Source organism: Oryzias melastigma, linkage group LG20, assembly GCF_002922805.2.
Source record: "Oryzias melastigma strain HK-1 linkage group LG20, ASM292280v2, whole genome shotgun sequence".
NCBI lineage: Eukaryota > Metazoa > Chordata > Actinopteri > Beloniformes > Adrianichthyidae > Oryzias > Oryzias melastigma.
The window spans coordinates 1,095,975-1,111,900 of NC_050531.1; the positions used below are offsets into that span (position 1 = coordinate 1,095,975).

General features: G+C 39.9%; 1 protein-coding gene across 1 annotated transcript in view; it reads right to left on the reverse strand.

The window, feature by feature from the left end:
- Positions 1–1,417: 1,417 nt before the first annotated feature.
- Positions 1,418–15,926, reverse strand: part of LOC112151521 (cadherin-12) — a 151,789-nt gene continuing 137,280 nt past the window's right edge. The window contains exons 10-12 of the mRNA XM_024280492.2: positions 11,463–11,580; positions 10,038–10,289; positions 1,418–2,681 (exon numbers count right to left, since the gene is read on the reverse strand). Of these exons, the coding sequence (XP_024136260.1) occupies positions 2,167–2,681; positions 10,038–10,289; positions 11,463–11,580 (885 nt within the window). The 3' untranslated portion in view covers positions 1,418–2,166. The remainder of the gene's footprint in view (positions 2,682–10,037; positions 10,290–11,462; positions 11,581–15,926) is intronic.

Here is a 15,926-nt window from a genome sequence, read left to right on the forward strand (position 1 = left end):
ATCTGCTTCTAAGATTTTGAGATGAAAATCTCACAAATGTCTGCATCTTTTTGAGTTTTTGGTTCTAAAAACTGAAAATTAGAAGATTCCTAAACAAAAATCATTTCTATTCTGATTTGAAGACTTCCACTGTAGTGGAATGTAAAAGTTGTTTTGATCATGAAATGAGCTTTTGTGTGGATTTAGATGAATCAGTGCTAACTCTGTTTTCCTGCGTTACCATGGTTACGGAAGACTGAAAGCATTGTTTACAGAGCTCTTTTCACAGCCTTTCATTCACCGTTTTTCACGAGGACGTGGTGCTGCCTCCATCGTTTCCCTTTCAGACTTTTGAAGGCAGGTTTGCTTTGCATCCTTTGCGTCTTCGTTGGTTTGCGTGACCCCTTCAAACAGACAGACGCCCTCACATTTCACTTCCAGAATCTCTGGGTATACACAGGAGTTTGTGGGCTTTATGTTGCTGTGCCTGCAGAAAGAGCGCAGAAGGTCAAACCGTTCTACAGTTGAGGTTGAAGATGAAGACAGATGTGAACTTTTTTGGTTTGCTTTTTTTGAGTTTCCTCTAATTCAGTGGTTGTTTGATGCAGTGGATAGAAATCTATTCCAGCAGAAACACCTATGTGTTTGTATGTGTGTTTATAACAACCAGTACAGAGAGATACATCAGGAATGTGTGGATGTCTGTAATACAACCAGGAAAACAAGCTGGACTGAATAAAAAAAAAATCTAAAAACCAAAATCCGTAATTGGATTTATTCCATTCTTCCTGTGAAGGAAGTGATAACGTCCTTCAAAGTGTCCATTATCTGAACTTAATGGACGATGCACTGAACCCTCCTCTACCTCAAAGGACATTATCGCTCTTTTATCATGGTCACTTGTGAAGGAAATCAATAATAAATCAATTATTAGAACTCTAATCTTGTTATTGTTATTGTTTTTTTCAAAAAACAGACTATGGGGTTTGAGGTGTTGTCATGGTAACGCCATAGGGGCCTGAACAGACCTCGTTCTGCAGCAGCGTTGCAAAGTGTTGTGCATGCTAAACGTCTTTTCATGTTGACCAAAGCATCATTTCAGAGCAACGTTCACCTCTCAGTGCTTGTTGATGATGAAGCAAAAGTTTGTTTCAAAGAGAGAACGTCCTGGTGGGGGGGTACTCAGAACTCTCTGGCGTTCGAGTCCCCTGTGTTGGACCTGGGGGGGGTTAAACCACCAAATGGTTCCTGGGGGCAGCTGTGTCTGCAGCTCACCTCTCCCCAAGGGGGCGGGTCAAATACATGTCCCACAGGGTGCGATACAGCTAATGGGACTTTAACTTTCCAAGCTTTCTCCAGTTTTTTTATGTCGCAAATAAAAGTCCACAACTTCAGACAATCTGTGTGTTTTTGTTGATGAAGTCAATGTCAGAGAGGATTCTGTCCAAGTGTTGTTTATTTAAGAAACAGTGCTTATTACACGACTGAACTGCATTATTTAGCCCTAAGTCATCTTTTTACAACTCTAGTACAAGTCTATTCACAAGACCCACCTATAACAGAAACATACATTTTCATGTGGGCCTTTTAGTAATTACAAAATCCTCAAGTGTCTTCAAAAATAAAAATACAGTTTGATGACAGAGAGATAAATAGATAAATACACAAACCTCCCAAGAAACTCAGTCAGTCTATAAATAAATAGAACAATAAATAACATTCAAAACATCTTTGGCCAAACGTGGGCCGTCTCATTCTCTCCACAGAGCCGGAGGGGGCGGGGCTACCGGCCAGTCAGAGCACAGTACAGCACGCTGACGGAGTCAGCTTCAACTATGGGGTTGTAAGAAGGAACACTGGAGAGATGCTGTGGAGTGAAAAACCAAAGAACTAATAAGTGAAAAATCATAAAAACAATTAGATTGAGGCACTTTAAAGGATGTTCCAGGAAACATTTCCTTCCGCTTGCATTCCCCAAATGGAAACAAAAATGTAATAAACAACCGAGACACTCCTGAATGGCTGCTCGCGTCATGTTTTTTTTTGTTTTTTTACAATTTTAGGACGGAGCGTGACAAAGTACATCATAAAAAAATGTTGGTAAGAATGAAAATGTTCAAATGAAGTAAAAAGAAAAGTTGGTGGGACACGAGTACCAGATCTCTCTTCCTTCTGGAGTTCGTGGTTTCATCCGTGAGTGTTTTCTGTGTTTGTGGAGTCCGACTGGGTTTCTGACTGTTCCCCAAAGATCCCGGCCAGCGTCTTAAAGCGGGGCCCCCAGTCGCTGAGGTAATCGTAGTCCTCCTCCGGGTCTACAGTGACAGACTCGATGGAGCTTAGCGACTCCGCCACGGAGCCCTCGCCCTCGTAAGCGTACGTCGCCAAGGAGTCGTAGGGCGGGGCCGAGTTGTCCAAGTCGTGCTCCACCAGCCGCTGGTGGATGAAGTCTCGGATGTCGGCGCTGTCCTGAGAGACGGGCGGCTTCGGGCTCCGTTTCATCTCCGGCTTGACGTCCCGGCGGTACAAGTTCTCTTTGACAACTTTGGGGTTGCGAAGCGTTCCCATGTCAAAGGCGTGCGTGTCCTCCTCTCCTCCCCCCTCATCATCATAGTGGATCACGTTATCTCGAATGTCCTCTTTGGATGACATGAGGGTTTCCTTTTTCTTCTGTCGCCTCAAGCTCACATAGAGAACCACGATACCTGAGAAAAAATATAAAAGAAGAAACATTTGAGGTTTAACGGCTAGAGATCATTCATTAGAAAAAAGAAACATTTGGTTCTTTAGAGACATCTAGTCTGAACACGTCAACACAAAGGTCCATTTTTAAACTTTGATGACAGTTGTTAGAATCTGATTTCACATTTGACTGTAGGATAGGAATTCAAAATGGACTTATTTACTAATAGTCTCCTCACCTGTCAGACTGCTTCTACCTGACACTGACATTTGTCTGGTTCTGTCTGGTGAGGAGTGGGGCGGTCGAGTTAATTCTGGTGAGCGTTTCCACTCAGTTCAGCCTCGCTTCCACTGAGTGGTTTGTTTGTGTTCACCGCACATGTTCTGTTCATTTCAATGTTGTAAATTCAGATCAAGTCGGATCTTACTGGTTTGACAAACTCAGTCTATGTTGTTCATTCTTCATAAAAGTTGCCACATTGAATCTTAAGAGGATAGTTTTTCCATGATGTAGAAATCATGGATTACATTCATCCATTCTTCCACTGAAGAAGGTTCCACTTCAAATCATTTCCTTGTGATTGTGTTTTTACTAGTAACCAAGAGTTTCCAGAAGCTTCTTGTCTAAGTTTTCCTGGTTCTCCACATCGACCTCTCCCAGCTACATGCCAAAAACCAATCCAAAAACATTAGTTACATGATTGCATATTTGCAACCAGAACACCTTTATGACTGGTAAAACATGGTAAGAATTTTCCCCAGGTGACCCACAAAGTCTCCAACACGAGTCTCTGCTTTCGAGATAGTTTTTTTGGAAAGGTGTGACACATAAAATGTAAATCCTTTTTGCATTTTATTTTGAAGTATTTTACTAGAATGTACTAAACATCATTCATAGTGACTCTTCGTAGCCCCTAAAGACATCTTTTAAACTCCAAATACTCCTCTATTTCCATGTAAACGTGGTCCACTGCCCCAACCGGAGATGATTGAGCACTCATGTAGTTCGGTACATTGACAGCGAATCATTGTGAAAATGAAAAAGCATTTCTGTTAATCAATTTTAATTTTCAAATTCAATGTTTCTTATAGAGTTTTGGCACAAATTTACCAGCAAACATTTTGAAATGAAATATCAAATACCATTTTCTTTTTTAATTATTTCACAGAATGAGCTGTGATGATGAATAAAATGAAAAAGCCGTTCAGAGAATCACTTTTTCATTTCATTTAAGAGACAAGTAAAACAGTTACACTGTGGAAATGAAAACACTTTCTGTTTGTGCATTATAATTTTTAAATGTGATATTTCTAATTGAATTTTGGTACAAATTGAATAAAGAACTTTTTGAAAATAAAGTGTCAAATGCCGTTTTCTTTATCATTTTAATCAAGTTCCAGAATGAGCGATGTTGAAGAAGAAATAGAAAAAGCCGTTCAGAGAATTACTTTTGCTGGTACATTTTGAAAATGAAAAAGGATTTCTAATATTGACTTTTATTTTGAATTATGAGTCACAAACACTTCCATACCAAAATAGAAGTAGGTCGTGTATTTAGTCCATTTTGGACTAATCTGCATTAAAATCATCTTAAAGGTGAATTAGATCATAACAACAGTATTTAATAGACCTGATTTCACCTTAAAACAACCTCAGAATTGATGCTTATAGATAGATTGGGGCAGTGGTGGGCTGATAGTAAACACCAGGTGACTAGAAAGTTGCTGATGCAAGTTTAAACCGCCAGGATAAACTTTGAGCGGGAAAATCTGCCCTCTGTAGCCCTAAACGCTCCAGTGGAGCTGCTCCGAGGTCACTGGTGGATCTGTGGTTGGATGGGAAGCCACAGGTATAAAACCGCACCTGTAGGAGTGTATCTAAAAATATCTGAATTCAACTTACAATTTGTCTTAAAAAGGTTCTGGATCAATGGGTTCATTAAAAACACAAAAATAAAAGTCTGTTTGGTTTATGAAACTTGTGTCTTTCATTAGCTAATTATCCTTAATCACAGAAGAAACAATAAAGAGAGTCACTCTATCATAAGGAAAAAAACAATTGAATCATTTTTCCCTAATTTGCATTTTTAAACAAATACCTGCTCATGTTTAACTAAGTAATTAGTCTGAGGGTGCAGAGTTCCATTAGAATGTATTAGCTTATTAGCCCGCTAACTCACAGAACGAGGATGATGAACACTACATCCTACATACTAATGAGCATGTTAACATGCTGACATGTGTAATTAACTCAGAGCCCTCCTGTGCCTAAGCACAGCCTGGAAGCACCGACGTCCAGGCGTCTCTGCAATGAGGATCTGAATCAAAATGTTTCATAAATGTGGAGTTTTAGTCTTCTGGAATCTATATGTGAGAATTGAACCCAATCCTTGCAGTTGTTTCCACTCAGATTAGCCTCTTTCTGATGAGGGGAAACACTCCAACAAAACCTGTAAATCGTTTGTGAGGTTACCAAAGGTTAGCATAAGGAATCATCTAAAACACAGCCCACCAGAGGCGATTGTAGATTTGAATATTTGACACGCCGATATAGAAAAACACAACACGGCTGCAGTAAATGTTCTGCTCCCCTCGTCGCTTGTCTCTGCAATCTGTCTTTTTTGTCCATCATCCCCGGCGTCCCCTTCTCTGTCTACTCATTGAATAATGCAGTAAAATATGTGTTTGTCCTCTGGGTGTGTGATAAATGACTGCACCTCCGACCCGGGGCAATGGCCAGAATAACTATGAAATCAGTCAGTCAGATGAAAAAGTCCAATAAATTCACTCAGATAAAAAAAGCCAAACAATTCTCCTCCTTCAAACATTCCTTATATAAGATCCTCTCAGCTTCTGCTTCTCTGGCAGAGCAGCTTCTCAAGCCTTTCGTTGTGTGCCAGCTCCCCCTGGTGGTGTCACGGCAGACTTCTGCGGTGGTTTACCTCGTCCACACCACTGCAGAATGAAGCCCCAGCAGCAGCATCGACAGGATAACTGGGTCATTCTGCCAAATCCTGCACCGCTGGAAACCTTTCCACCGTGAGTTCAGACTCTTCTCGAGGACAGCGTGACGGTTTGGCGTCAGTCTCAGCCTGGAGGGCGTGAGTCATCATGCAGCTTTGAAGAAAAGACCTCGTTCTCCACCGTAAGCACACACAGACTACTGGTTCATAAAGTTCAAATGTGCTCTACTAATTAGACAAGTCTGACATTTACTTCCTCCAAACTGCAGATCATTCTGCAGATTAGTGGATGGAGTGAAGGTTTCACAACGTGACCTGGTGAGGAACGTAACAGCGTGGATCAGTCACATGACCACCAGATCAGACTGACTTTATAGAGCTGAGAAACCTTAATGTGATCATGAAAGTCTCATTAAATATCACATTTATATTCTCTCCATTATTAAAAATGTTTTGGGGGATTCTAGTTAAATGTGGCATCATTGGACACTGCAGGACAGACTCACCTGGTGCGCAGGTGTCTGCTCACCTGCACACCAGGTGTAAGAATGATCAATGCCTGAAATGTTTGTTGTGTGTATGAGCTGATCTGTATCTTTATGTGATGATATGCATGTGTGTGCAAGTTTGTAATATTCATATTGCAATAGGGTGGGCGTGTCTGTGGACAGGCCACGCCCCTTTGATTATCATCTACATGTGAACATTATAAAGATAAACCTCCGGTTGCCTGTTTTTGTTTGTGATCCTTCCCTTTCCGATGTGTTTCTATCATCATTTAGCACATTTTCCTTCTTTGTGCCCTTTTTGCTCCACATCAGATGAAGGAGGTTTTAAGACATTTTGAACGAGCCATTACATTTAATTAAGTTAAATTCTGGGAAATCCATAAAGTTCGTGGACTTCTCCATTTCTAATACAAATGTTTTATGTAAGTGTTTTTTGTAATTAGAATATTTTGTATATTTCATTTTGTACATGTGTTGACTTTCACCATAAATGGGAAAATTAAATGAAATAAATCTCAACTTTTCCACTTATGCTCCTTTTTATGTCTGGTCCACAAAGAAAGGCTGGAAAATATCATAAAAAACTAAGTTTTAGATAAGATACAAAAAGGGTTCATACAAATATACTCCTCATAAAATATAACCCTCTATTGTAAAGACAATGTCAGACACAAGAGGCCTTCATACGTACTCAAACTCTGAGCTGCACCTTTAGAGGTCATGAATTGGAAACCTTAAATTGACAGAATGTTGCCCCATATCAGAGGTCTGCAACCCTCAGTATTTAAAGAGCCATTGTGGGCCTGTTTTTTTACTGATTAAATCTTAGAAGGAGCCGCAAAGTCTTATCTTACACTTTAAGAAGATGTATTACCGCACTGCATTCTGAACATTGTTTTTAAATATCAATTATCTTTATTCTTTGGCATGAATGAAAAAAGAAATTTAAAGGAAAATTAGCATATTCTCAAATTGTTTTTGACAGAATCTGGTATTATTTCCTTTCAAGGTAATAATACAAATAAAATAAAAAATACAAATAATAATTTCAGTGCAGCTCTGGACAGATACTGACCATTGTTGTGCAGCATAAAATATGTTCCTTAAACTCATAAAAGATCAGACTTTTTAACAAAGTTTTGCTTAGTATTTGAAATCTGAAGGCCTCTTCAAGTCAGCAGGGATGTAAAAATATTGACAAACCTGTAGTTTATTTTATAAACATTACTAATCTCAATTAAAAAAATACAAATTTAGTTACCCCTACTTTAAATGTATATATATATAATTTTATTTTTCTACATCCGTAGATCCACAATGGAGGGTAAAGAGCCACATGTGGCCCTGGAGCTGCAGGTTGCAGAGCGAGATGAAGATTTCCTCCTTATGAGATCAAATCCTAACCTGGAACTCAGAGCAACGGGGACAGAAAATCCTAAAAGGGATGCAAGGATCCAACAGAATTCATGTCCAACTTGAAATATGTTACTGAAAAAACTAGAAAATGAATGAGCAGAGAAAAAAAATACAAAAAAATTGCTTGAATTTAAAAATGAGAAATTAGAGTTTTGATAACTTTGATAAAGTGTGAATGTAGACGATCGACAGGTTAGCCAAACCATTTGACCCATGATGCTGCTGTTCACCAAGTTTTGTAGAGACCTTTTGCACTTTTGCTGACAAGATGGATAAATCACAGATTTCCTCCCCAAAAAAAGAAAAAAAAGCATGTTGTGAACTTTGGAGGCAGCTGAAATCACTAACAGAACACAGATAGTTGTGGATAGAAATGTCAGTTGTTTGACATTTCATAAAATGTCACCTCTCTCTCTCTATTTGACAAGACTCAGACCAGAAGATCAATACCACTCTCCTGAAGTCTCATTGTTGCTACAAGGTTGCCATGGAAACCAGTGGAGACTGGAGGATTTCACTGAACTCTTCCATCCATCACTCGCTCGTCCAAATCATGTTCTGTCCAGAGTGTCAAGGAGGACTAGAACCCTCCCAGGTTCACATCCAGACAGAAACATGTGGACCAAACCAGGTTTATCTAGAAAGTTCATTGATCAATGAAACATGCTGCTCCAGTGATCGTTTTAGTCAGAGAGCCAGCTGAAGAATCAACCGGGTCAGACGTGTCCGGGAAACCTGCCTGAACATGTTGACCTGTTTCAGCTGCTGTGAGTTCTGAGAATAAAGTGACCCAGAACAAGATAAAGAAAGTCCTGATTTACTCCAAACATCCAGTCATTGCTCAGCAGAACCGAAGGTGTGAAGAAGATGTCACACTTCAAGTTTCTGTGGATGCAGCAGACATGGAAATGATAAAACTTTAGGACTTTAGGGGGAATCAGAAGCTGTTGTTTAGTTTTTTTCTGTTTGATTTTTATTTAAAAGCTAAGAAAAATGCACTCTTTGTAACACAGCCCTTCAACAAACATTCAGGGAATGCTTGAACCATGCGAGGGTAATATTGTCTCCTTTTTTAAATGAACACAGCCTCATTTTGTAGGACTGAAACAGAAGTTAAACTCATTTGTCCTCCTTAGATCTTTATGTATGATGTAATTATGCCTTTTAAATTGACACTAAAAAGGTTTTCAGAACTTTAAAACCTTTTATAGAAGCTTGAAAAAAACTCATAAATAGGAATCCTTTTGGTTGCCAGTACAAAATAAAGTTGCAGTGAGCAACATAAGCTTCAAATAGAGCAAAAACAGTCATAAACATGTCCAAAAGTGTTCATAATTGAAAAAAAAAAAAAAAAACATGTATAAAATCTTGAAACAATAAAAGACGTGACTTTAATGATCGCCAGGTTAAACTCCCCCCCCAAAAGATAGAGGAGCCAGCTCAGTGGCCTTGTGGTAGAGTGTCTGTCCAGAGACTGGAAGGTCATGGGTTCAAATCCCAGCCAAGTCCTACCAAAGACTCTTTGGGACCCAGTGCCTCCTTGCTTAACACTCACCATTGAGGGGTTGGATTGGGGGGTTAAACCACTAAATGGTCCCCAAGCGCGGCTGTGTCTGCAGCTCACCACTCCCCCAGGGGAGGGGTCAAATGTGGAGAACAAATGGGACTTTAACTTTAATTCCAGCTTCTGCGGCGGATCCTCTTTGCTCTATCCAGAACATTTCTCCATCCTCCTTCAGTAGCTGTGTTTACATGGACACATGTAAGTGGAATAAACGCCTGATCAGAATAAAAATGCGTCATGTAAACACGCCATTCGGAACACTCTGGCCCGATCGGACTCATTTGGATCCAAATCTCCTTCCGATCGAGACAGGTGTGTTATACCGATCGTGGTGGATGTAAACTCTTCATCACGATCGTGTGTCATTACTGTGCTGGATTTATGTCGTGCATAGAGGGTGTGATGGTCAAATTCTATGGAGCGCAAACAGAACCGAACGGCTTCAATTAGCCTAAAGAAAAACCTCATTAAATAACAAATTAGTCAAAAACGTTAGCATGTTGCTAAAATATTAACCATACTCAGATTTTTTGAAAATTACTATAAAGATGAAAACACATCCCATGAATATATTTAAAGTCTTAAAAATACTGAACTGAAGACTCTCTCATTCATTTCCTATGGAGCAAATTTTACAGAATATTTAGAAAATTATAAAGTTTATAAATACCTAAAATACAAGCAGTAATGTCCTGAACGTTTTGATATGAAGATTGCTGAAATCTTTGAAAGTGTGATTGACTTTTTAGGTGCTGATTGACGACAGAAAGCAGCAGGAAAATCACTATAGTGTGAATGCTGACTAAGCAATCACAACTTTCCCTCGTTGAGCTTAGAGGCAGGAGACAGAATGAGTTGTTGAAGTTTTTTGTCGTTAATTCATTTTGTTTTTGGTTGATTTTTTAAATCAGATTACAAATGTCTCACCCAATAAGATGACGATACACAGCAGAATGGCGATCAGAGCTCCAGTGCTCAGACCCACGGGGAGGAAAATGGCCTCAGCGCTGCAGGAGAGCACAGAGCCGTCCGACTCACAGCCGCACACCCGGATGGTCAGGGTGCCCGTGCTGCTCTTCGGGGGGTAGCCGTTGTCCTCGATCACGACAGGAAGGAAGTAGATCTCCTGTAAGCGCCGGCGGAAGCCGACGCGCTTGGTCACGATTCCAGCCGTGTTATCTGAAAGAAGGAGAACTTTGAATCCACCGAGTTCAAGAACAGTTCTGTGAGGAAAGGCCGGAAGTTTGGATCTCAACAGGTTAGAAAGTATCCAGACGAAGTAAAAGAAAAAGAAAGAAATCATCTGAAGGTCCATGTGAGAGAGGGAGGAAACTTTGATATCAGATTCTCTCCAAACGCCCCGAAGTTTGAGATGAGAAGCTTCTGCATATCAAAGGTTTATCAAAGTTTTCACTGTTTTACGCCACTTACTCTAAAAGTCTAACCACACCCTGAACGCAGAGACTGTCTTTGAAGATCTTGTTGTTTTGGAATCTGCCCTCAAACCCCCAGAGAACGACTTGAGAACAGCGCTGGAGGTGTGAGGACTGCGAGTGGAATCCAGGGCGACACGGCGTACGAGGGACGGGGAACTTGTCAGGTTGAACCTGCCTGCTCCTGTCTGCTGCAGGCGCGCTGCCTGACCCCTGTCAAACCCACTTTGTGGACCTGACACAGCCGAGCACTTCCTCCTGACAGGAGGTCAGGCATTTTAACACACCTTGCATGTTGTGCACAACTGCGATTTTTGTTTGTGCGTTTCCCTGGGCGTCTGGAGCTGAACCTGTCTGCAGCGCCTGTGGTGTTTGGATTTCCTGTCTCTGCCAATCAGGCCACCTTTTCTGCCCGGAGAGAGCGTTTCCAAGGCTACGGGCAGTCAGGAAGCTGTAAGAAAGTGTGTCTGAGAGGTAAAAGTGGATCTGAGGTTCGGACCTGGGCTTGTCAAGGACGGTGGATGCATTCGTTCCCCTGGCCTCATCCTGTCATGTCCCACTTTTCATGGCAAGTCTCTCTGGTTAGACTTCAAAGGAGCGAGCTGCAGAGTCCTGAAGCGTCGGCTTTTCTATGACTATCACTCAGCCTTCTGCTCGTTATCACTCCGACCGATTATTGATCTCTGCTCGTGTTCTTGGATCGTCTGCAACGACTACAGACGCACTAATCTATTAAGCTGCTGCTGAGACGGTTCATCAAATATTATTTGCAAACTTTTATGTCCGATTTTTTTCTCTCAAAATCAGTCCCAGCTTTGCTGGACAACATCAGGTGTGGTGCACATCTACCTGTGGACAGGTCATCGTTTATCCCCTGTAGAGATCAAACTGGTGTCAAAGGATGGAGGGAAATACTTACTTCCAAAGTCCCGGATGGTGAAGTTCTTGTTCTTCATGTCCTCTTTCGGTGTTCTGAAGGAGAACTGCTGTCCAGCGCTCGGTACGTCTTTGTCTTTAGCACCAAACGTTTGGATAACCTGAAAAGATCCAGAAATCCTCTTGAAATATTTCAATGTTTTTCCTGATTTCTTCCCATTATTCATAGAGCTGTGAATCGGTGATTCGGTTCATGAATTAAACCACAATTCTTCCTTTTTAATATGATGTTTGTTATTATGTGTATAGATATATTTTACTGCACATATGAGAATGAAAATGTTAATTATTTGTATTAAATCACCAAAATTTATGGTTTTTTTTAGAACAGGAGATCAGAATCAACTAAATTGATAAAAAACAAAAAGATTTTCATAGAAAGAAATTATGTTTGTTTCTTTAAACAAGTTTTTTGTTTGTTTTTTTTGGTTAAGTTCAGAAGTAATATAAACAGCAGCATAAACATCACTGTTGTTTTTGATCATTAAAGAAAAAATCCTGAAAATTTAGCCGCAGTTTTTCCATCCTTAGAGTTCTCCAACACCTTACATTCTTTGCATATTGGGGAAAATCTGGTGTGAAAAGTTTTTTTTTTCTGCTCATTCATGTTGATTACATTCATTCTTCGGCTGTTCTCCGCTTCAGAATCCGCTGGAATTACAATAATTCATCGAGTGTTGAAGAGTTACTTTAACCAAGAGAATGTAAACACTGGAGCTCTGGTGTTAAAGTTAATTCGTTTTATCTAGAACTTGAGAGGAACTTCAGTCTCAGTTTTGAACAGAAAAAAGGACCTGCTAGTTTTACTTTGAAAACAGGAAGCTTCACAGACACTTTATTTTGAAGATTTGTTTACTTCCAGTGACAGTAGCGCGCCTTTTTCAGTTTTGCTTTTGTTCATAAAATTAAAATCCGACATTATTCGTCATTTCAGAGTAATAAATACATCATTCCTGAACAGTATTTTACTACACTCTACTATATTTATAAAGATCGTGAATCCGCGATCTTGGAGGTCACAAATATTCATACTAGAATCTTCGGGAGCAGATCGCGAGTGTCCGAGTACTCGTTACTAGTCATTCCCTTGGATTTGAGTGCTTGATGGAGAATCAGTTGAAGGTTCTGCGTCCTCTCAGTACGATGGATCACAAACAAACGTTTCCTTCACAGGTAACGGATCCAAACTGCTTAAACCAGGAGCTCCAAATCCAGGCCTCGAGGGCTGATGTCCTCCATGTTTTTCCACCAACCTGCCATTGAAACTCCTTATTGGCCAAACCCACCTGATCCTGGAGGAGGCCGGCCCTCGAGGACTGACTCTGGACACCTCTGGGTTAACCCGTCCTTGTTTACTCAGGAAGTGTAGTGTCTGCTCGGCCCCCTCAGCTGCGTGACCCCCCTGTTGTCCCTCACTCAGCGGGCCGGACCTCCTGGACCTCCCAGAACCCCCTAACCAGCCCTCTGTCTCGTTACCCCGGCTGCGTTTGGCGTCTGAATTCACACAGCGCTCCCTGCAGAGGGATGAACGTCCGTGAAGATCTCCCCCCAGCAGATGTACAGTCACACTATTGATTAGCTCAGTGTATCAGCTGCAGCCAACAGTTACCTAAACCAAATCCTACTCTATTGATCTCTGCCTTTTTATGTAAACCGGTCAAATGAAACATGACAGCTCGGCTCCATCAAACATTTACGGAGCACTGAATCCTGTTTTCAGCGTCGACCAAACATGAAGCCTCATAAAGGACAGAAATCCAATTTTTATTTAATTCCTGGATCGATGAGGTGTAGATAATTAACCATACTTTACATTTTAGTTCATTTCTTCATGAACTGAAGAGATTGATGGTAATATTGGACATGAAGACCAAAAATGAAAGATCTGCTTAAGGAAGAACCAGATTACATTTGGTAAAGTGTCGACGGTTCATCTGATTTTAGAGGAGATCCTGAACAGAGGAATCATTCTGATTAAGTTTCATATTTTTCATTTTAGAAAGAAAGTGTTTGGTTCGGATTTCTGATCAAAATCGATGATTTTGATTGATTTTTTTTATAAGTTCAGATTCTCTGGAGTTCATTAATGTTATATTCTGTGTAGTTTAGTTTAGTTTCACCTTTTTTTTCTTTCAGGCAGTCTGTGGCTCCTCCCTGCTGGTGACACACCTGTCTGCCTCACCTGGTTAGACTGCTCCCTATTTAAGTTGACAGCTTTCCTCCCTCAGTGTTGGTTCGTCTTGTAAGTTTTCCCGTTTGCATTTGGACTTTCTAGTTTTGTTATTTTTGAAGCTCCTGTTGAGGTGAAGTTTGGTTATTAAATTCTCATTTTTAGTGAACCCGAGCCTGTTTGGTCCCTGGATCTGGGTCTGTGACTACTGAAACGAATAAAACATTTCTATTCCATTTTCTATTCTATTCTATTCTATTCTATTCTATTCTATTCTATTCTATTCCACACATACAGTTCTATATCTATACACTTTTTTTTTTAGAAAAATTAAAGGAATAAACAAGATACTTTGACAAATGCTTCCATTGTTTGGATTTTTTTTTATCTAACTCAACAAAACAATAAAATGAACTTTTATATATGTAAGTATTCCATATTCCATTTTATACTAAAGAACAACACTATTGCCATAACTAAAGGGATTCATATATTTATTTGTTTAAGATTAAACATTTTCTGTTCATGAATTTGATCTCATAATTAGAATAAAATATTAATAGTTATTCATTGAAAATATAGTTTTGAGTTTTAATATACAAATTCTGGAATTAAATATGTACATAAAACTGTCTGTGGTTACACAAAATAAACAAGTAGCAAAGTAGATCATTTTTGACTTAACAGGAAGAGAGAAGAAACAATAAATGTAGTAGCAAAGAGAGGAAAGTTTTGGTCAACCTGATGGTCAAATTTCTAAGATTTTTGGTTCAAAATCTGAAGTTAATAGAGAGTTTTACCAGATTAGCAGCTCATGTTTCCTGAAATTCTAAAATGTTTCTCTTTTTTTTTAATGCGGAATCATTCTTAATAGTACCTATGAGGTCCGTCTCTGATGTTGTCAGTAAGTCTGCATTAACCTCTGCAGACTCGTTCATCTCAAAGCTCCTCTCTGTGCTTCAGGTTGGTGTTCAGTGAAGCTCCAACCAGTTTTTCAGCTTCACTTGTCTTTGTGAAGTGAGCAGCATTCTTGGTCTTTTCCAACCTGTTTCACAAGGTTAGAAGCTTGTCTGCATCTAAATGATTTTGAAGACCAACGACTCTGCAGCATCAGAGGTAAATGAACAAAGTCTAAAGTCACATGAACCGGTCTGGGAGTTTGTGGTTCTCCGGGTCGTGGAGGCTCATAGAGAGAAGCTGCTGGATCCTCAGGTGAGCACAGGTGAGTCTCACAGTTCCTTTGAGGCTCATACAGTACACACCTCAACTGGAACGTATCGTTGTTGTGTGACTTTTTCAGGATGTATTCATAAGAACAATGGAAGTTCCTCATGTACGTCAACCGTACTTCACCTTACAACAGGGGGGAAAAACTCAATTGCACAAAAACAAAACACCCCTTAAGGGGCGGGCCCAACAGCATAAACATTTATTCAACACTCTAAAACTACATTTTTAAAACTTTAACACTGTAACTTTTTAACATAATTATGAATAATAAAAATTCAGGAATATTGTTCCAGAATAAATCAACTTAAACCTGAAAGAACTTTCACTATTTTACTCTCCATAAAAATATATTTTGTCAAAATTATACAAGTTAGAAATGAGCTCAAGATAACATCGGGTCATTAATAATGATAAAATGATCTGGAGGGCCGGATAGAATTACCCAGAGGCTCGGATCCGGCCCCCGGGCCTTGACTTTGACACGTGTGCTTTAGAGTTTGTGTTGTAGAAGTGTTCACTATGAGCTGTCATCCGCAGCATACCCATAGAAAAACATAACTGTTTCCTCTCTGCGGTCGCTGAGTGGTCTGACCTTCATATTGACCTTCATATTGACCTTCATATTGACCTTCATATTGACCTGCGTGGCTGCTCTGTTTTCATCTGCACAGCAGCTGTGGATGAGGATGAAGTCGAACACCGTGAGGCTGTCATCACTCCTTCTTTAAATACAGTAAAAGATTTAATCTAGAAAGAATTTTGATGGAACTTTCATGGTAGAGCTGCCATTTATGAAACTATATTCTGCAAAAACAATATATTGTAGTATGTACTCTGTGCTTTTTCATTTTTCTGAATTTATTTTTTAAAAAAACTGTGAAGGAGTTTTTTCTAAAACTTTCTTTAAATGAGAAAGCCTTCAATCCTCTTTATGAGTAAAAAGCTCCTCCTGTGAGTCCATCACCGTCTCTTCCTGCTTACGTTTAAAGAGGATTTTGATTTCGAACATAAAGACGGACAGAGAAATGCATTGAGATGAGCTGCAGT